The 22,624-nt window shown below is 39.5% G+C and overlaps 1 protein-coding gene across 3 annotated transcripts in view; it reads left to right on the forward strand.

Moving 5' to 3' along the window:
• MBD5 (methyl-CpG binding domain protein 5) overlaps nt 1-21,878 on the forward strand; it is a 203,680-nt gene extending 181,802 nt beyond the window's left edge. For 2 of the 3 annotated variants that reach the window (XM_053263403.1, XM_053263414.1), the window contains exons 9-12: nt 669-1,877; nt 9,916-9,989; nt 16,190-16,265; nt 18,361-21,878. In XM_053263403.1, the coding sequence (XP_053119378.1) occupies nt 669-1,877; nt 9,916-9,989; nt 16,190-16,265; nt 18,361-18,432 (1,431 nt within the window). In that variant the 3' untranslated portion in view covers nt 18,433-21,878. Of the gene's footprint in view, nt 1-668; nt 1,878-9,915; nt 9,994-16,189; nt 16,266-18,360 lie in introns of those variants that run through there. The other variant, XM_053263424.1, reaches the window with a different exon arrangement.
• Nucleotides 21,879-22,624: the final 746 nt, after the last annotated feature.

The following is a 22,624-nucleotide window of genomic DNA, read 5'->3' on the forward strand; positions in this document are numbered from 1 at the left end:
CCTCGTTGTTTAACTTACAGCAGATCTACAGTTAGCTTTAATTGGGATACAGTCAAAAGAAAAAGCAATTAATTAGAAAGACTTTTTGGCCTATAGCTTATTAGTGGCCAGAAGGAAACTTGCATATCCCTAGGAAGATCAGTTATTGCCCTCCATATAGCAATGATATATATCCCTTTGGAACATTGTTCTGATGGAACACAACTTCAAATTTCTCAAGGGACCTCGATCTCAAACTGTTTTATTAATCATCGGTGTCCTCTTATAATTTACTCAAACAAACATCCAGATTATCTTTCATGGTTTGAGGAAACCTTTTACATTTTGGAAGAATATTCTTTCTCTCTCAAAGAATAATACACCATTTCAATTATATATATTTTTATTTTCTTACTGTCTTATGTCTGATAGATATGTCCTGTAATGTTAACATCTTGCTGCATTATTGTAAATTTTCATTAGTGAAAATGCTTTGTTGCTGTTTTCTTTTCCCTTTTCTTTAAAAAGATATATAAAACAGCCTGTCTGATCTATGATCGTAATAAAGTGAATCTATTAGATGAGTGTCATGTAGTAGTTTCATCCACTATTTTCAACTTCCTGATTAGATGTAACATCCATCATCTGAAATAAGTTTTAACTCTTCTTCTTCCTTATACCTTTAAAAGGTGAGAATGCAGGAAGAGGCTGCTTTTCTGAACAAGAGAATGATCTCTCAGATGGGGATGCCATCAATTCCTGAAAGTTCCAACACCCAACTTCCTCCCTTTCAAGATACAGCATGCAACTTGCAGCAAAGGATGGAGCAATCTGTAGGGCAGCAGGCAAAGGACAACCTCAATCTAGCTGCCCAGGGTGATGCTTCTGTCGATGCAATCTACAAGGCAGTGGTGGATGCTGCAAGCAAGGGAATGCAAGTAGTAATTACCACTGCAGTTAACAGTACGACACAAATGAGCCCAATTCCAGCTCTGAGTGCCATGAGTGCCTTCACAGCCTCTATTGGTGACCCATTAAATCTGTCCAGTGCTGTCAGCGCAGTAATCCATGGAAGAAACATTGGCATTTCTGATCATGAAGGTAGGACAAGGAACACTAGGGGGGCACGAATACTGAAGAACTCAGAACACCTTAAAAATTCCAGTGAGGGGGATAGCTTAGAGTATTATAAACCAACAGGTTGCAACACACCCAAAAAACAGTGGGAAGGGGAGCAAAGTCCTGGAGGGGAAATGAACAGATGGAAGTGTGAGGAGTTTTTAGACCATTCATCCCATATCCACAGCAGCCCTTGCCACGAAAGACCCAACAATGTCTCCACACTGCCATTAGTCCAAGGCAAGCAGCATCCAATACTGTTACCACAGCGAAACTGTCAAAGTGATAAAATGTTGGAGGAGAACTTCAGGTATAGCAATTACAAAAGAACTATGATGAGTTTTAAAGAGAGACTAGAGAGCACTGTGGAGCGATGTGCACACATAAATGGAAACAGGCCTCAACAGAGCAGAGGGTTTGGAGAGTTGCTGAATGCTTCCAAGCAAGACCTGGCAGTGGAGGAGCAGTCTCCAAGTTCCTCGAATAGCTTTGAAAGTTCTCTAGTTAAAGACTACATCCATTATAATGGAGACTTTAATGCCAAAAGCATTAATGGGTGTGTGCCTAGTCCTTCAGACGCTAAAAGCATTAGTAGTGAAGATGACCTAAGGAATCCCGATTCCCCTTCTTCAAATGAGTTGATACATTACAGGCCAAGGACGTTTAACGTTGGGGACTTGGTCTGGGGCCAAATAAAAGGACTGACTTCATGGCCTGGTAAATTAGTAAGAGAAGACGATGTTCACAACTCGTGTCAACAAAGCACTGAGGATGGGAAGGTATATTTATTCATATATATCTATATAACATTTAACAAGGGTTATTCTCAGTCAAAAATGTGTGTGTCCGCTTTTTAGAAAGATACTTCTCATTATACTTTTTAGTGTGCCGAGAGTTTTCTTTTCTGTGTCATGACTAGAATTCCAGACAGGAACTTGTTTTACTGCAGTATTTGTGAGACTTAGAGATAGAACCAATCTAAACTAATTAAATATGTACAATGCTGCATTAATTATATATTTTATTGAATTAGAATGCCTCTCCATTCCATAGGCTCAAGGCAGCTTACAGTATTTTGATATGTTTTAATGTATATTTATGTATATATATTAGCTTTATTTAATCCTGCTAAATACGATTTAAATACGAACTGTATGGTAACCTAAAGGAAGTAATTTTATTACATATCCAAAAACTGGGTAGAATAGATAGTGTGCAGAATCCAAGCAGCCGCATGCACTTGTGCATGTACAGGGGAAATTATCAAGTCTCCTGCATCATCCCAAGACGTCACATTGCACCCGGTACACAAAGGTCCCTGCCCCTTTGGATCCCAGCTGTAATCCCCTCTGGATCCCATAGTGCCCATTGGATCCCAGCTGTAATAACTAATGAAATGACCTAACCAGAATGAAGGATATACCCCAAGTCCTTTTTTAAAAAATCTACTTCTAGTGATGCCATCTGCAATTTCTGTAATGAGAAACCATCAAAGATTTGCCTTGGGCCAAGGCATGTATTTCTGACAGCAAGGAGATGCTATAGTAAATAGCCTCCCTGCAGCAAGTCATCCTCATCCTACTTGTGACATCACAGGTGAATGTGTATGGTCTTAACATGATTGCACTTACAGCAGGACAGAAACGGTAGCAAAACTTAGGAGCTGTTGAGTTTTGCTATTAGTCAGATTGGAGAGAGTGAGATCAAGATTTGAGCATACTGGTGAAAGGAGGGATCTCATTCTCATTCTGGTCGATTACCTTCTTCCTCCACATTCCTTTCGGTAGTGTTCTAATCAGGAGGTGCCAGATGGAAATTATAGGCTCTGCCTAAGGAGACTGATTATTCAGTTCTGAGGGGAAAGCACTCTGCAAATGCTCACAGTCACTATTATTGTTTCTGTATTTGAGCTGAGCACATGTGCATGCACACACGTGGACCTGCAGCAGTCAGGGATTGGCAGCCCCTTTCCTTCCTTTCAGCAATCTCATTGGGATCACAACCCACAACTGGGAAACATGACACCTTTACTATATTATTACTACCCATTTCCATCCTCCTGTACCACTAACCCACTTCAGAAATGCTAATCAGTTTCTAACCGGGGTGTGTGTGTCTGTGTGCGCGCAGTCTCCGCAGTCCCTCACTTTCTTCAATAATTGTATTGAAGAATTGGGGTTGGGTTTTTGGTTTTTTTTTAAGTTTATTGTGATACACAAATGAGAGAACAAATAACCCAAGAACAAAAATAGGTAATATAGAATATGAAACTTATTAAAAAGAAATAAATTTGAACTGACCATCCATAAAGATTTAACAATGCATTACAAATTACATTATACATTAGTTTACATTACATTACATATTTACATTACATATTTACATTACATATTACATTAGTAACATTCCAAGTTACTAATATATATGAATTTTCATCATACAATATATAGTTTAGTTCATGTGATAGCCACTATGTGAGCACACAATATGGTCTATATAGATAGCTCAAATGGTCTGACTCAATTTAAGACAATGTATAAACTATGGACACCATCTTGTGTACCTTTGCAATAGCAGTCCAGGAAAAGGACAGTTCTCAGCCCTGCTGTCTGAGAACCTTTTAACATGGCAATAGCAGAACTGCATATGTTCCGAATGAGCCTAGGGGTGAGTGTTACCAGCACAGTCTTGCTAGTGTAATTGAGATGAGGAGCTGTTCCAACATTCTACTGTAATAAGCCATGATAATTCTATTGGTTATCAATCTAAGCCATCAGTCCAGTCTGCTTGAAAAGTTTAAGGCATCAACTAGGTGACAAATAGCACCACCTATCCAAATCTAGTGCAGATCTGATATAAAACGGCTAAGATGAAGCAGTTCAAATATTGGCCCTTAAACTCTAGTAAACAACTCTATGATTTTTTGCCATTGGGTAACATATCTTATAATTTTTTAATGCCCCCTTAAAAAAATTTTTTTTAGATATTCAGGTACACACTGAGGCATAAGTGCTTGGGGGGTTTGTGTGGAGTTTTTTGTATTTCCTTAGTCCATGCTTCCCCATAACAACAAAGTTAATTATCTAAAAGTGCAGACCAGATTAGTGGTTTTGCTCATTTAGGATTCTGAAGTCAGAGTTGAGGTGAACAAGTTAGGGAGTGACTTTCTGATTCTGAACATAGCTGCTTGATTAGGAGATTCTAGCAGCACTCTGGCATTCTTATTATTAAACAAATTTCCCCTTTCCCCTCTCCCCCCCCACCCCGGGCATTTGTTTCTCCCTCTGCTGGGGTGGCAGCAAGGTAATGGGGCATTGTGAGGGCATTCAGGGAGGCAAAAGGGCTTGTGAGTAAATGTGACAGGATGGTGAATAGCTTGCAGGGGCAATGGAAGTTGTGCCAGGATGGTGAGGTCCTTGTGAAAATTACAAGGTAGCAGCAAGATGACCACCTCCATGCACCCACACTTTGCCTTGGTCTTTTGGCTCAACACTGGGATGGAAAAGCCTGCATCCAGACAGAAATTCAACAACTGCAGCTTCCCCACTCACTTGCTAGAGATGCCCCTGATGAATTTCTGCCTAGTACATGACCACAAGGCACAGTGCTTCCCCAAAATGCTACCTGTATAATAACTATCTAGCCAGAATTCCAACAGGTCCCTAACCCAGCCACAATCATATCCTACTGATACAACTGATAGTTTTTTGTTGAAAATTGAAAGCCTCGTAACTCTCACCTTAAACCAAAGCCTTTTGGATTACTGACTTAGATATGTAAACTAATATTATAGCCACTGTTTTCATTAACCATCAACACTCTTATCTGGGTGGGATTCACAATAGTAGATGAGAGGTTCTTTCAGCAAGTGTTTGTCTTTCAGGGATGTGTTGCAGCGCACTTGCAGTTGTGGTATTGCCGCTTTGCACAGCCAATGCCTTCATTTACATTTTTTAAGTTAGTAGTGTCTGGAGATGAGTTACTAGAGAGATGGAATAGCAAAGGTTCTACTGATGTAGCATCACGAAGTGTTGTGCTACTGCTAAGAGGAACATTGGTGTGGCAGTACAGGAACCTCTACTACTCAGATGTTCAGGTCTGACGTATCAGGCTTCAGTCTTGCGGCTGCTTTCAGACTTGTGTTCTCAGTGAAGGTTGTCGACCAAATAAGTTTTCTCCAGAAAGTTCATAGTAAGAGTGTTTACTTTGCAATTGTTCACTTTGCTTTAGGCATTCATAAAATGTAAGAAATTAGCTGCTATTTGTAAGTGAGCTGTTTATCTCTACAAAGAGTTGATAAAATAACACACCAAAGCTGTATAAAAGTGATAATAGGGGTAAAATAATGGAACTATTTTAGAATTTTAAATGTTAATCTAAATGTTTTTGTTGGTGAAATGAAATGAACTGTGAAAAAATTAAATACTGCTTGAAAAACAATGTTATCTACAAATAATAATTGTAATTCATTGGTACATATGGCTGCACAAAATAAAGAGAACTCACGCTTTTACAAAGTTCAATTAGGAACAGAATTGACTTGAGCCATCTGTTAGTGAAATCTATAATTTCTATTACTTTCATGCAGCTGAAGTCTCTACAGTGTTGGCCAATTTGTAGTTTTGTTGTTAATTATAGTGGAATAAATTCTATAGTGGAATGGGGGTCAAAACAACATTTCTGTTCCTTCGGTGCCTTAATAACTAACAATTCTAAGAATTGTAAGAATTCACTTGTACTTAAATCATGTGGACAAGCTATTCCTTTCCGGGCCTCTAGTTGATGTGGTACAAACTCCTTGACTGTTTACTTACTTTTTCCACATAAGGGTGTGTGTGTGTGTGTGTGTGTGTGTGTAACGTTGTGCTGCTGTTGTGTTCTGTTTGTCCTAAAAATCCATTCAGCCTTCCCTTACTATAGCTTCCTAATGAATGCCAATGTTTGGAGATGGGTCAACTCATCAAAAGCCTTTGGTGTTCATAACACCTGCCATTGGTGATCTCGCCTTTCTTTTTACCCTGACTTGAAAAACAACACCCCTTTGTGTATTTGGATCTTTGTCTTTTATAAAATGGCTGGATTTGGAACATAGAGAATCAATAGTTAACAGACTTTAATTTCAGTGTTAACATTATAAAGAATATATAATCTATTCATAGCTTGGATCCAGAAGAGTCCCTTGCATGAGTGGTAGGCACTTCTTCTCATGCAAGTTGCCACCATTTGATTTATTCATTTTACACTCCCCACTATATCCCCTCACTGTGACTTCAGAGAGTCCCTTAGTCCTCAGAAAGTGCCCTTCTTTGCATGCGGAAAAGCCTTACTTTGTTTTGACAGACCTCAAAACAGTAGTGCATATGTTGGAAAGCAACAACAACAAATATTTACATACCGCTTTTCAACAGAAGTTTCCAGAGTGGTTTACAGAGAGAGAGAGAGAGAAATAAATAAATAAATAAACAAATATAGAAATATAGAAATAAATATAGAAATAAATAAATAAGATGGATCCCTATTCCTGAAGGGCTCACAATCTAAAAAGAAACATATGATAGAAACCAGCAACAGTCACTGGGGGTACTGTGCTGGGGATGGATAGTGCCAGTTTCTCTCCCCCTGCTAAATAAAGGGAATCACCTTGTTGAAAGGATGCCTCTTTGCCCATTTAGCAAGGGTAGACTTCACTACTGTAATGTACTATATATAGGGCTGCCTTTGTATGTAGACTGGAAACTGCAATGGGTACAAAATACAGGTTGGTTTCCGAGTCATTTGAAGAGACTGACTATATCACTACTATATTAAAAGAATTACATTGGCTATTAGGGATATGCAGAACCTTCCGAGGTCGGAACATTCCACCTCGAAATGGGCCTCTGCCTTGGAACAGAACACCCTTTAAAAACAGGGTCCTGTTCCAAGCTCAGAACGGAACAACCAGTTCTGAGGTAGAATGTCCTGGCCCCAGTCGAGCCGCCATTTTGGATTAAAAAATTAGAGCCGGAGCAGGGTTGGGACGTTCCACCTTGGAATGGGTCATTCTGTTCTGAGCGTAGAACAGGAAACCTTTTTAAAAGAGTGTTCTGTTCCAAGCTCGGAACAGCCCATTCTGAGGCGGAATGTTCCAATTTCTGAACATTCTGCACATCCCTAGTAGCAGTATAGTTCTCTTATTATAGTAGTGGAAACATTTTTAAATCCAAAATAGTGCCAGAACAGTCCAGAAGGACGCGGTTGTTGCATCAGACAACTGGCTCACCCTATTCCAACGGAATGCTTCGCATATTTTGCATTTTGTTCCATGCTCGGAACGGAACGCAAAATGTGTTTTGTGCACACCCCTAATGTGTAAACACCAATATGTTTCTAGGCAGGACACGAATTACTACTTATAACCCATAAAGCCCTATAGAGCTTAGGCCCAGAGTATTTAAGAGAATGCCTTCTTCGCTATGAGGCCTGCCACCCATTGAAATAATCTGGAGAGGTCCATCTAGAGTTACCACCAGCTTGTCTGGAGGCTACTCAGGAACAAGACTTCTCTGTTATTTTGATTGATCGATTGAACACATTTTACTAGTGCTCAATACACAAGTCCCTGGACGGTTCACAATCTAAAAACACAACAATTAAGACATTAATACAGTTAAAACAGTTTACAAACTCTAAAACTTAAAACTATAAACTAAAGGCCTGACTAAACAGGCATGTTTTCAGGTGCTTCTTAAACACATCCAGAGAAGGGAGGCTCTAATTTTGTCAAGAAGTGCGTTCCAAAGTCCCAGGGCAACCCTAGAAAAGGCCTGGTTTTGAGTTGCCACCAACCGAGCTGGTGGCAACCTCAACTGGACCTCCCCAGATGATCATAATAGGTGGTGGGATACATGAAGAAGGCGGTCTCTGTTGCCGCCCCAAGGCTTTGGAATATGCTCCCTTTCAAAATAAGAGCCTCTGCATCTCTAACAGTTTTTAAAAAGACCCTCTAGACCAGTGTTTCTCAACCACCAGTCTGGGGACCAGTGCTGGTCCGCAAGGTGTTGGGTGTGAGGCATCACTATGTCCATGAGGCATCATTAATAAAAATAACCCCCCAAAAAAACAATTTACGGCCGACTGGGGCTCTCCGGAGCTCATTTCTAGGCAGCTCTCACTGGATATCGTTCATTCCTCAAAATGAACATTATCCAGCACTGAGGGCTGCCCAGAAGGTAGCTCTGGAGAGCTGCCCAAAATAGTTTTTTGGGGGGTGCCAGGGGGTGGGGGGGCAAGGGGGTGACCCCCTTACTAACTGCTGGTCTGGGAAACTGCGCACGAATAATGTACCTGTCCATGACTCCAAAAACATTGAGAAACACTTCTCTAGACACATTTATTCACCAGATAATTGTGGCTCATTTTAAAACTGTGTTTAATGTTTTAATTCCCGTTTTTAAATTTGTGTTGTGTTTGTTGTAAACCACCCAGAGAAATAAGCATGTGGTGGTATACAAAAATACTTAAATATATTTTGTGAGCAGAGTTCTTTTCAAGCATCTCTGGATCGAACCCATAGTAACCATAGCAGTAATACAGAATATATCATACATAATTTCTTATTTAGATCATACCTTCTAGTGAGATCAGCATATTTTTTACGTGTGCTGAGTTCTGTAGGATAAATTTGCAAAGGACTGTAGTGCTAATTTATAATGAAAAAACAGAATATGTTTTAGTTTGAGTGCTGAGCCTTTTGGGGGTTTTTTGTTGGTGTTCTCTCTGTGAGTTGTGGCTGTTGATATGAAGCTCTTGTGTAGCTGTGCTTTAAAGGTAAAGTGTGCCATCGAGTCAGTGTTGACTCCTGGTGACCACAGAGCCCTGTGGTTGTCTTTGGTAGAATACCGGAGGGGTTTACCATTGCCATCTCCCGCGCAGTCTGAGGTGATGCCTTTCAGCATCTTCCAGTATTGGTGCTGCCCAATATAGGTGTTTCCCATACTCTGGGAAACATACCAGCGGGGATTCGAACCGGCAACCTCTGTGCATTAGGACCAAAGAAATAATGATCACTAAGTTCCAAAGACTAGAAGATTGCCTGTTTGTAAAATGCTTAGTAAGGCCTGTGACAGGAAACTTGAAATACTGCCTGTGCCCATCTTGTTGTGGTTAAAATATTTCTATATTACTTTTCAACAGTAACAGCTGCTCTCAAAGCTGTTAACCTAGCAAAAGATATAAGAAAATGACTCCCTATCCCTAAAGGACTCACAAATCTAAACACAAAGCACCACCACCATCACCACCAGCTGCTACTGAATGAAATGGGACAGTTGCCCTCCTCTTGCTAATTATAAGGGAACCACTGCTTTAAAAGACATGTCATATGAGCCTGCCCAAGCCCTAAGATTAGCATCTCTGCTCTCTGTCCTGCCATTACCCCCAATTCATCAATGGGTGACTGGAGACAAGGCTATTTTGGTGATGCCACTGTGCCTTGGAATGCCCTCCCTAGAAAGATCCACCAGACTGTCTTTGGTAGTATTTAGAAAGGAAACACATCTTTTCCAGGAAGTCATTGGTAGTTCCTGTTTTAGTTTGTAGAGTTTTAATCCACACAGCCTGCATTTTAGTGAACGTGTTTTATTTTATCTTATTATTTTTGTTGATTTTGATAAGTGTTGGCTTTTCATTTTAAACTGCTATGTTTTATGTTTTTATGTAAGCTGCTTTGTGAGGCATTGTGCCTGAAAGCTAGGGTAAGAAATCATCTAAATAAATAAAATAAATTAAAATATGAGTGCCTGAGTAATGTAGTTTGATGTTTATGCCTTTACTCAGGTGGAGCCGGACAAATTGAAGACACTAACAGAAGGTCTGGAAGCCTACAACCATGTAAGAAAGAGGAATAGAAAGTAAGTAATTTTATATTTACAAAACATTTCAGCCTGGATAGAAACAATTTTGTGTTTTCAGAGAAATGAAGGTAGCTTGAAGGCAGGGCCAGTGCCAGACTATTTTACCCCCTAGGCAAGGCTAAGTACTTGCACCCCGCAAAGAAATTTCAACTTCAATTTTCAAAAACAGATGTTTTGTAGAAAAAATGAAAAGCACAAAACTTGAAACTGCTAAATTTACTTTAAATTGCAAGAATAGGTAATACATTAATTTTTGATTGTCTTTCTCAAATACAAAAGAAAATATTTTGGCACACAAATCATTTTGATTGATACTTTGCGCCCCTCTGAGGTCTGCGCCCTAGGCAGCTGCCAAGTTGGCCTAATGGTAGCACCGGCCCTGTTTGAAGGACTGTTGCTCCCTGACAATGTAGTATACACTCATTCCATTCCGGATTTAGTTTCACTTTTCTCTTCTAGCACCAAATGGAAAACGGTCCTTCTGGGAGTGGAAATCACTTTCCACAAGCAGAAGGGCACCTTTGGATGCAGCCCAATATTTGCAGGACTTTATACATAGTACATGAGTACCTCATTAACTGCAAGGTTCTGTTCCCACAGATTACTGCGGGTAACGAAACCTACGGATAATGAGTAATTGAGTCTATGGGATTGCGGGGGTTAGGTTCCCAGACTCAACCCCCCATCACCCCAAAAATGCAAAAAAAGAGGCCAAATAAAGTGCCCTACCACACTTCGTGGGCTATCAGGAGTCCAGGGATGCCGCCCCCCCCACAAGTGCAAAAGTACCCCAAATTTGGCAGAAAATTAAGCGTGTGTGTTTTAATTTTTATTTTATTTTATTGATTTAAAATATTTATACCCCACCCCTCCAGTACACTATTGCTTGGGGCAGCTACACTACTGCTTGGGGTAGTATTTTTTTTTTACGCATGAACCATAAAATGGCTCTCCTTCAGAAGATGGTGGCAGGCAATGTCCTCGGAGGTCATTGCCAGCCACCCCTGACTCATGTGGAATTAACCCCTTTTTGGCCAGATCTTTTTTGCATATGCCAAGGTCGGGTGTCCATTACCCAACTGCAGATATGCAAAACCGCAGATGTTGAGTCCACGGATAGTGAGGTAAGCCTTTATAAGTATTTCTCATCCTGCATTTATTTGTCATTGGTATATCAGAGGAACAGTGGTTATCTCTGAGTACTGATCTGCAACATTTTGGTAGGATTTTTTAAAAAATATTGTCAGCATGCACACACACAATATTTCTTCAACAGTTTTGATATCGTTAGTGATTAATTGGTTCTGACTTTGTGTTATTTTAATATATATTCAATAAATTCATCATCATCATCATCATCATCATCATCATTATTATTATTATTATTATTAGGAGGAGGAGTATTGCATGGGAGGGTATGCTAGAAAAAGCTACTCGATTTGAAGAAATGTTAATTTGTATCTTAAGACCCTGGCTGCTGTCCTGCAAAGCCCATCAAAGTGAATAGTAATCCAGTGCATTGAGGACTTGCTGAATTGTCCAGAATCTATTTTGGTGCATTGCAATAATGGCAAGAAAGCCAGGAGACTTGCATAACAGTCATGTTTCACTCCTCTATATTTTGCATACATATGAACTACAATCTGGTCTGATAAAAGTTGCAACAATCTATATATATATTTATCTTTGGCATACCCATCACAAATCCCATGTGTGGCAGCTCTCACGAGAGTTCGTAAGCAGCTGCTGGATAGCGACGGGGACAGGGAGGGAAGAAAATGGTGTCGGCGGTGGCCAGCCAGTGGGCAAAAAAACTGGCGGCGAATGGCAGTGACGAACAGGCAAAAGAGGCCGAGCGGGAAGGAAATGATGGCAATGGGTGGGCGGTCTTTCTCTCCCTCTCTCTCAAGCCAAACCTACCCATCCTCTTTCCATCTCTTCTTTAGCTTTCTCCCTCCCTCCCTCCCTCTCTCTCCCCTCAAGCTTGCCCCATCCCCTTTTCCTTTTTCTACCCCTCTCTCTCCCCTCGCCCTCTTTCTGGTCAAGCCTCCCTTTCTCTTTCATACTGGTGGAGTTTGTGGTGAAGGATCAAGATGTAATTTTAAACAAAATTTCAGATAAAAACTTCTCTTAATTTTTTCCTTACAAGTGCTCCATCTTAAGTGGGGTGATTTGTATGAATAATAAACTGTGAAACCATGGGGGCTAGTTTGTTTGTGAATTATCAAGAAGGGCTGTGAATACATGGAGGAGCCTCTGCTCTCTCTGTGTGTGTGTGTGTGTGTGTGTGTGTGTGTGTGTGTGTGTGTGTGTTTTAACAAGTGTATTTATGTATTTTATTAGAATGAAATTTAATTTTAAATTAATCTGGGCTTGCCAACAAAAGTTAAATTGTAATTGAATTCATTTTGATTTGATTTAATTAATTAATATTAAGTATTACTTTAATAATCAGCCCCCAAAAGATTGACCATGGCCCCCACACACCAAGTCACAGTCAGTTTCGGCCAGCAGGGCATTTGGGTTGTGCACCTCTGCTCTAGAGTCTTTTGTCTTCTACTGAGCTTCATAGGACAAAATAAATGGGGTCACATTTGGGAGATGGCAGAATCTTCTAGTGTAGACGTAGTCCCCACCGCACTGATGGTCCTGAACATATGCCTTTTTCTCATTGGAATGAATGGCAGCCAGTCACTTATATGGGTAAAAGTAAAGTACTGCACTTGGGACAGACAAAACCTGTCCTTGACTTAAACCTACTGATAGAAGCGCCATGGGAAATGCTTCTTGGGAAAGTATCTCTAAGGTTGTGAAGGAAGAGCAACACATTTTCACTGCTTCGCTCTCTGCTCGCAGCCCCATACAGACATCCCAAACTAGGAGCCTGCCTTGGAAGAGGAAGAGATAGTATAAAGTGTCTCCTTCTTCCCTTCCATCTCAAGCTCAGTTTCTGGATTGGAGTAGAGGAAACATTCCTACTGAGGTCCTGGAGGGCTGTTTGGTTTGGGGAAACAGGTGACAGAGCCAGGTTCAGAAAACATGTCCTGTCCTCTTGCCTTGCTCTGTCAGAGACACTGGCCTCATGATGGATGGAAGTGGACTTCTGGAAAGGACTGAAACTCTCCTGCAGAGCACACAGATAAAGATTTTTCAGAGAAGGAAGCCCCCCTTGTCTTCCCTCCAACCTGTCTCTAACCAATCTGACCTGGGGGAAATTCCTTCTTAATCCCAAACATGGCAAATAGCCAATCCCTGGCTGAGAGCCAAGGCCATCCACAGTTTGCCAGAGGACATGAAATTAACATATTCCCTGACAAGCTGATTAGTGTATTGCATTTGTAATTACTGCACAGAAAAGGAGACCACATCTTAAATGCCACTGTGCAGCTTGTAGAGGGGAAATGATGCACCTTAATAGATTAAGAAGCAGAAAGCAGGTGAGCAATTAAGCGAGTGACCTGTGGAGATGGCACAGCAGACAGAGAAGAAGGCAATTAGCACCCTTTTTATTTAGCAAAGCACAAACACCCCTTGCAAATTTAACACCACACAAGCAGAAAAGCTGGGGCATAAGGGCTGAGGCATTTATTTGAAAATATTAAATCACTGTGCCGAGCACACTAAAATAATAGTATGAGGTAGCACAAACATGCAGTTGAGTGAAGTAATCTTGATGCAATTTTAGTGTGTGTTTAATTTTTAGGAAACTATCAACATAGTAGATGATTTTTGGTAGCTTCATAGGACCCAAGGAAATACCTTATATCTGCCCATAAATAGATATAGGATAAATATCCTATACAATTAAACTTTGCATTGTAACTTTACATAATTTAATGAACATAATAGGAGGAAATTCACAATTTGCATTTTGTTTCAGCGTGTGTTAAAATTTAAGGTATGTTATGTTCATGGCCAACCATTCAACAGGTTCTTGACACATGATTGTATCATTCACACATAATGCACGGCCACATGAGATCTCCCTACAGAGATGCTGCTCTGGCATGGTAATGAAAGTCCTTAGTGTGCATTCCAGTGATGGATGAGCCTGGTGAGTTAAAGCAGTAGAAAGTTTTCTGTTAGGGCCAGCCACCCAAATTCATCCTACATGATACCGTGTCAGATGGTGGTTTCCCTTTAATAGGTGATGAATGACACTTTGTATTAGTTTTGGTTTTGTTACAAGTTTCTTCAGTATCATCAGTTAGGGATACAGGCAAAGACTGGTAGGGGACACCTATTACCTCTCAGGAAGTGTCTCTCCTTAAGATTTTCTCAGGACAGTGAAAACATGCACATCCTTTCTGGCCGAAGAACAATGTGCCCTCAGAAGAAACAGTCCACAGTTCTAGAGGCAGCCAGGCACATAGCTTTGCCCCTTCAGAGCTGGTTCTGCTTTAAAATAATAACCCTCCTGTTAATAATAATTCCCTCCTGTTTCCAGCAGAGATTGCAACTATGTTTGAGTAAACATCGTTAACTATATTTGTGTATTTTCGGAAGGGCGGTATAAAAATCAATCAATCAATCAATCAATCAAATAAATAAGAAAGAAAGAAAGAAAGAAAGAAAGAAAGAAAGAAAGAAAGATATTGCTTTCCTATAAAGTTGATCATGTCATGCAAACATTTCAGACGAACAAGTACAACTTGGGCTTGTGCATTCTAGATGGAGGTATATTCTGCGATTGCAACATCCCCGTCATATTACTATTTCTCCCCATTCTTCAAATAACCTTGATATTTCAGTCTTGATCCACGGACTTTGCATACTTAAAGTGTTACTGAAATGGTAAATAATAGATTAAACATGATTAGGTCAGTTTCCTGTTAAAATTAAAAGCTGCAGCCATGTTTTGTGTATTACATGGTATTGGTGGGATGGAGTCCTCAGTCTGGCCTTGAAATGTGAAACTCCTAATGTATGTATAACAGTGAACAGTAAGTTTTATGAAAAGTTGCACATTAATGAAGCCTTTCAAATAATCCAATAAAATCAGAACCACTGGTCTGCCAAATGGTTCCAGTACGACAGCACACAATACTGTCAAGTTATCTCCTGCTCATACGAGACTAATGTTCTACCTGGGTATGACTTTCATGTAGGAAATTGCATGGATCCTGCATGAATGCCATCACATGTCTGCTTTGCCATTGTGTGGGGGCCTTCTGGTTTTGCTGTGCTTGCAGTAAAAGGAACACAAGCGCTTGTTGCACCTAATACTTCAAATACAGTTCCTAAAATTGAAGATTATTATTGTTCATATAGTGCCATCAATAGGCATGGTGCTTAACACAGAATGAGACGGTGGTTCACTGTGCCAAACAAGTTCACGATCTAATGCAGTTTAAAGCTAAATAAGAACCTCGTGACGCAGCACTAAAAGACTCACACTTGTGAGAACCCCAAGCTCCACAAGGGCTGCAGATACCATGAAATACTCTGTAATTATACTGAAAGTGGAAGTCACAGAGTGAGTTATAACTGGCTGATTGTAAAGTCTCATTTTTCCCACTAGCTGTGGGATATGCTGTGGTGTTCAGCAGGCAGGTAAAGCAAGCAGTTGTTGACAGCTCTTCAGAACCCTAGTGGTTCTTTGAAGTAGCCCAAGGAGTTGACTCATGCCTTTGAGAGAGGCACAAATTTTGACACACACAATGATGTACATAGCTAAATTAAAGAGACGGGCACATTATTATCTCAATGTCCACTATCTTCCTCATTCTCCTCTGCCACGACAACTTATTCTTTCTTCAAACATCCACTTCATCACTTCAATGAAAAGATTATTATCCCATGCTCTGCTTTCAATCAATGTGTTTTTCTGTTACACCGTTTGTAGCTATAAGCAAGGATTTATTTTTAAAGGGGTAAAATTAAAATATAGACTGAACAGTTAAGTTAATTTCAATCCATGTATCAAGCAGTTAGATTGCTTTTCTACTGTATTGTGGCAGGAGAGGCAAGTTTTTATTTTATTTAGTTGCAGTTTGCCTTCAGTTTTTATGCTTTTTGAGAAATTGATTGTAATTTTAAGCTCAGTGTTCAGCTGAAAGCTTGTTTTGTACAGTGAACGGTATCTTATTGTCTTTGAGAAGCTAATGGAATGTTATTTCTATTTGCAATATGTTTTAAAATGGCATATTACAACGAATTTTGGGAATCACTCTAAACTTCCCCTGTTTTTATCCTAGAAGTGGGAAGTTAAATAATCATTTAGAAGCTGCTATACATGAGGCAATGAGTGAACTTGACAAAATGTCTGGGAATGTAAGTATCTCATGTAATGTAAGTATTTAGAATATTTCACTTCTTTTAAAAAATTTTCCAGCAAAATACTATCATGCCATAATTTTTGCAAGTGAAATTAAACCAAAACTTTAGAAAGTAGTTAGTCTCAGCATTTTCTGAAGACCTTAGACTGTTACTTATTTCCTCTAAAACTGAAGTGTTGATTGGTATCTCAGGATTAATACAAAAGTAATGCTCAGAGACTCTTAAATATGGTTAAGAGCTTGCAAGTGGGCCTTGGTCAAGATCACATGCTCCTTCCTGGTTCATGTGCTTATACCTATCATGGATTTATAAATCTCTGTCTGCCACCTGGTGGTATTCTATCTTTAGACTGTATTATAACTGTATTTCAACCATTTTTTGAGCTTATCGTGATTTTTCTGCTTGCGGTGTAAAAGGTTGAAGAAACAAATCACACATAACTATAATTAACCTACAACTAATGCATAGTATATTCCACCTTACACTGCTCATGGTGGACCTGCTAACAAGGTCAGGTGAGGCACAATTCATTAGCTGTTTCTCCTGACTTTTGTGAGGCAACAAGGGGGGACATGAAGGCCACACTGGAATAGTGGGGAGTATGAACAGGGGGAGGAAACAAACTCGCCTGGAGGGTCCTCCAGGGTGGTGGAGGGGAAGAATGACATGTTTTGTATGCTGACAGGGAACATAAAGAGGAGGTGAGGGGAGAGTTGGTGGAGGAAAGGGTTGGCACGCTTTGCTCAGGACACCTGAAGCCATGGTTTCCAATAACATCTAAGCCGGTCCATTGCATGGACCCAAAAAACCATGACTGGTATTCCACTTGCAGAACAAGGTTTCCCCACTCCTTCTGTCCACTGTAGCCCCTGAAAAGCCACTCCAAAGGGTTGGGGAACAATCTGGTTGACACTCACTATGCCACAGAGTTCAGTTGGAGTGAGAAATCTCTGAAAATCAGGGACACACCCAACCCAAGTGAAAGAGCTCTGCTGGATCCAAGCCAATACAGATGTCAACACCACAGTTTTCATGTTCTAGTGACAGCTTCATTCCTCTTATTGTAATGTTGATAACCTGAGCATGTAACTACATCAGAGGCGTAGCAAGGTTGGAGTGGGCCCAGAGACAAGATTATAAAATGGGGGGCCCCCTCACTGAAGCTCAGCTCATGAAGTAAAGTAATCTTAAATGAGGCTGAATAGTGGTAACAAAAAGCATAGTAAAATTGTGTGTGTGTACACACACACACACCTATGTGCCACAATAGAACATCATCCTAAATTATTATTTTTTAAGGTTTTGTAAATTGTGGACGATGCAGGTCATTTAATGGTACTTGAGAAGGACATGCTATTCTGGTAGCTCCAGGTCTTAACACTCACATCAGCTTTGGAGGATGAATACAATTGAAGGAAGCCCGGGCGGGTGTGCGGCTGGAGGAGTCAGTCATGTGATTTGCCTCGGGGGGGGGCCAAGGCAGTGGACCCCCAGACAACTGTCTCCCCTTGCCCTATTATAGTTACGCCCCTGAACTACATGTGTCCCTAAACAATTGAAAATGCATGAACCTAAAAATATGTGTGCTCAATTGTGTTACAAAAGCAAACTGATGATGTCTCATTATCTTGAATAATGTGTCTGCCCTTTTTTATGTGTAAACCTTTTTTGTTGATCTAAAATGCCATATAAAGTTTTAGCAACAGGAGGACTAGTTTTTCATAGAAATATAGTCAGTCATAGACACAATATGTAAGAGAAGGAGTTGTGAATCAGAAGTCAAATCATACTTCAGCTATGATGTAGTCACTTTAGGCAAGCCACTATTGTTCAGTCTTTTCTTTGCGCATGGATGTTCCTCCAACCCCAGGAGTGGATTTGGCAGTCATGGGGGGCTACAGTGGGAGAGACTGCAGTTGGTAGCATTCAACCTACTAATACCCTGCCTGTAAGGATTACTGAGATAATATATGTGAAGCATTTTGAACACTCATTCTATAAATACCAAGAAGTCATATTCATTTTGTTGTTATCCATCCTACTTTTTCATTATTATTAACGTCTCATGTTACCATCCTTCTTTTCTCAGGTACACCAAATTCCACAGGGAGACAGACAGTTGAAGCCTCCAAAACCGAAGAGGAGGAAGATCTCTAGATAACATTGAATGTCTTTGTTACTGGTCCAGTACTTATAGAAACAAACATGCACATAAATATATATGGATAGATTTCATCACCACAGGGTGCTAAACAAAACAGTGGTACAGTATTCTTGTTGGTAAAGAGAAAGAAGTCAGTTCAAATCTTCAAAAGGTTACAGTGTGTCTATAGAACCCTTTTTTCTATAATACTAAAATTGTGATTATAAGAAATAGTCCAAATGTTTCTGCAAAATTTTCATTGTGTATATAGATAAAACAGAATTTCATGGCGATATCTGAAATGTAAATAATGTATAATATTGTCATGTACAAGCGTACCTAATGCACACTTTATCTTTTATTGTACAAAAAAATAGTGTACAAAATTCTTTGGTTTCTATTGAGTACACATACAAGAGACTACCAGTGTAAAGTGATAAATAAAAATACAGCCTAAATGCTTTTATATAATAATGTAAAAGATGCTGTTTTTGTATTTAACAGCAGTGGAAAGGCATGATTATGTAATACCTTAATTATGACATAACACTTCTCGCCACTGAGTGTTCATTTATAGTGTCTGTTTAGAATGAACCTTGCCTGGAAGTACTGTACTCCGTTTCAGGTCTCTGTAGGAGAGTGCAACCTTGCAGATTCCGAAAGGGATGTGGGATTGCAGGTTGAATTAAGAAGTCAAAAGCTGCAACTACTGGTTGCATTTTTAAAAAATTTACCTGAGTTTTAGAGTACTGTAGAATTTTTTTATTAAAAAAAATTAGATAGAATATTTTTAGTCAGATATTGCTTTAACAGAGTTTCATAGCCACCTGCTTTCAAATCAAAATCACCTTACACCATCATTCATTTTGAAACCCTTCGAAGCCAAATTGGCTAGTCTGGTTTAGTTAAAGCAGAGAACACATTCCTTTAAATGTATGAGAGCAATGGCCCAGTGTTATGAACAGTTCTCATTACTAATATTGTTGTTCGCTATCAGACCAGCTAGTAGAGCAAAAAGGTGTTCCCAAAACTAAAGAAGAAGGGGGTGTCAGTGATCATTTGTGCCTGTTTGTCTCTCTTGAGTTCAGTGAGACTGTCGGTGCAAGCGGTCACTGAATTGCCTCGCCTGCCATAGAGACATCCATTCTACAGTATTAATAAACTAGAAGCGAAAGGTGGCTTACAAAACTACTAGCAGCAGTGGCTGGGATCCAAAGAACTAAAGAAGTAGTTCTGTGCACCCAAAGGGGCTTCTCTGTTTGTTTGTTTGTTTGTTTGTTTGTTTTTAACAGATCCTGCCCACTGTGAGGTGGCAAACCACATAAAGTCCAAAATCCCATCAGGCATGCCCAGATCCTTGAACATGCCTAAATGATCTCTTTTTGGATCCCAGCCAGTGGTTTTATCAGTATTATGTAACATATCAGATTTATTTTATTTAAAAAGAATTATTTATACCATTAACAGATTATATATAAATATATATATTAATGTGGCAGAAATGTGCAGGTTGAATCTTATTAACCAGATTATTTATGTTATGTTAAGTTTGAAAGAAATGTGAAACATGTATGTTAGAAAGATGATCATACACTACAGATACACAAACCTAAAGCTGTGAGCCATTCTCAAAACACCAATATCTTTTTTTTTTTTAATGTAGCACAGTGTCATTTTCAGCATTGGTGCTGGTTCTGGTGGCAATGGCCTTTTCCCTCTTCCAGGCATCCCAATACTTAATCTCGGTTCACCATGCCTGGTCCCACGATGGGAGTCCTTAGGACCATCTACTACCTCTTCATCTGGGAGCCACCATTTTGTTTTATCCTGGGATTTCATTCCTTATAATGGCTTAGTTACCTCTTCTAGCAAAGACTGCTGGTAAGTCAGCATCATCTGTGGCTGATAACAGTACCAGTATACTGATAACCAAAATTTAGTGCTTGTACAAGGAGTAGTCAGAGGTGCACCTAGGTAATTTTGGAGCCTGGACCTAAAGGCCTTTGGAGGCTCACCCTCCCCTGAAAATTAAGCATCGTCATGCTTGGCCGGGCGACCACACCACCCTGGACAGACTAAAGAGGATTTGGGGGGCCCAGGGGCTGTGGAGGCCCTGGACTTCGGCCCAGAAGTCCAGGGGTAAGAGTGCCTCTGGTCATTCTCTGCCCAGTTCACCTTCTCAGGGCCCAAGTTCTATTTTCCATGTGATATGAGCCCCAATAGCCCCAGCGAACAAGAGATCTCAAGGAAGGACATTCCCATGGTCAGGTCTCCTGTGCCAATGCACATAGCACTAACGCTAAGCTGGATAAAGTGTGCTTATCCCATGCAGACAGCTCTTATTCCTATTTCCACACCCCAACCTGATGGAATGCAATTAGCTACACTAAGCTACAGTGGCCTGGAGACAGGAACCCTTCCTTCTGCTGGGTAGGTTCATTTTGTCTTTTGTGTAATGGCAGGGTAGCCTGCCACAGTCCTACATGAAAACTCATGTGAAGTGATCTTTTGTGTAGTTTAGTTAGCACTCTTTTATTTTTTTTGTTACAAGTTGATGTGTTTGTTACGTTTAAAGAGTTAATGTTGTCCATTTTTCGTACCAGCCTGCTTTCTGCTCTCGTCTAAACAGATGTTTCTATTCATGAATACTCATGAGTGTGTGTGTGTGTGTGTGTGTGTGTGTGTGTGTGTGTGTGTGTGTAAGAGAGAGTGGGTGTGTGGTTGTGTGTTTATAATCATTTTTTTTAAGTTTGCTTTTTTTTGTTTTTTGGTCCCTGGATTTGTATTGATCAACCCTTCTTTTGACATTTTAACTAATTAGGTTTGTACTTTTCTCACCAATGTATACTTTACATTAGTAGACTATGTAAAGTATTTTTGTGCACTTGATTTCATTGGTTAATATTGGCATTGATGTGAGTGCTAGGAGTAGTTTGTTTCAGTCCATACAGATTTTTTTCCTCCTCTTTAGAGTTTTTATGGTTTTATGTAAGCAGTTAATGTAAATATTGTGAGAATTACAGGTCATGCAGTGTTGTAACATTTTAAAAAATGTTGCACCTACTTTACAATTAAAAAGCTGGTCACTCGTACTTGAATTTTGCCCATAGAGCCATTTCTTTCTCTTTGCATTAATGCATAAATTACTTTTTTTTTTAAATCAAGGCCCAACCCTTCTTTCTATACTTATTTTTTTGTTTAACAAATCTATATTTTTCTAACAGAAGATTTTAACATTTAAAAAAATGCCAACTTTCTAACTTATGATGAGATACTCCTATATTTAGAGAGTCAGAAAATACCCTCATTTTGGAAAGTGGAATAATTTAATTCTGTAACTTGGCACAATGACAGAAATCACAAGTGGGACATTGAAGTTGGGCCCCAGAAGATTAATTAGCCTCTCATTAGATTGAATAGTGGATGTTTGTGTGGTATTTTGAGGATATAAAGTGCTAACTATCCTCATGTGTCTATTTATTTATTTATTCTTGGTGGGTTGTGATAAAATTATATAAAAAACCAAGGAATTATTCTTCTTTCTATCATGAAGCATTTATGAACACCATTTAATAACTTCTATTTATGAAAAAGTCTTAGTTCCTATAAATGATTATTTAGACTGAAATTTATTGCTGGCACTAGCTTTGAAAACAATATCCAAAGGGTAAAAAGAACACATTTTCATGTCCCATATCAGTAATGGCCACAGGCTACATTTGGAATTTTGTTTTATATTTAAATTTGCCAATGCCATTGTGCAGACAACTTGCTATAATGCAATATTATTGTGGATTCCCAGAATTTAATGGTATAAAGTATCATGGTGGACTGAATTACCTTTTATTAGCTACAGTTTGTATTTTGCTACATAGGGTTTTTAATATGAGTATTCCAGAAGAGCAGTAGCATAATAATGCTTTTCTATTTTAAAAGAACCCCATTCTAGTCTTACTAAGAATTAGATTTTTTAAAAAGAATATCAGTTTTGTAAAAATTTGATAAAATTGTCGATATTATGATTAAATCACACAAAAAACCTCACTGTGATGTTCTCTTCCGAAAGGGGGCCATGCTTGCACAACACCAGTCTGGGAGGGGGGTGCATGTCCCTGACTTTAAATGGAGTCTGTGTTGTACTATTAAATAACCATAACATTAATGCTGAGTTAAATATGTATAGCCATGATAATTTGGTTGTAATAGAAAC

Source organism: Hemicordylus capensis, chromosome 1, assembly GCF_027244095.1.
Source record: "Hemicordylus capensis ecotype Gifberg chromosome 1, rHemCap1.1.pri, whole genome shotgun sequence".
Taxonomy (NCBI): Eukaryota; Metazoa; Chordata; class Lepidosauria; order Squamata; family Cordylidae; genus Hemicordylus; species Hemicordylus capensis.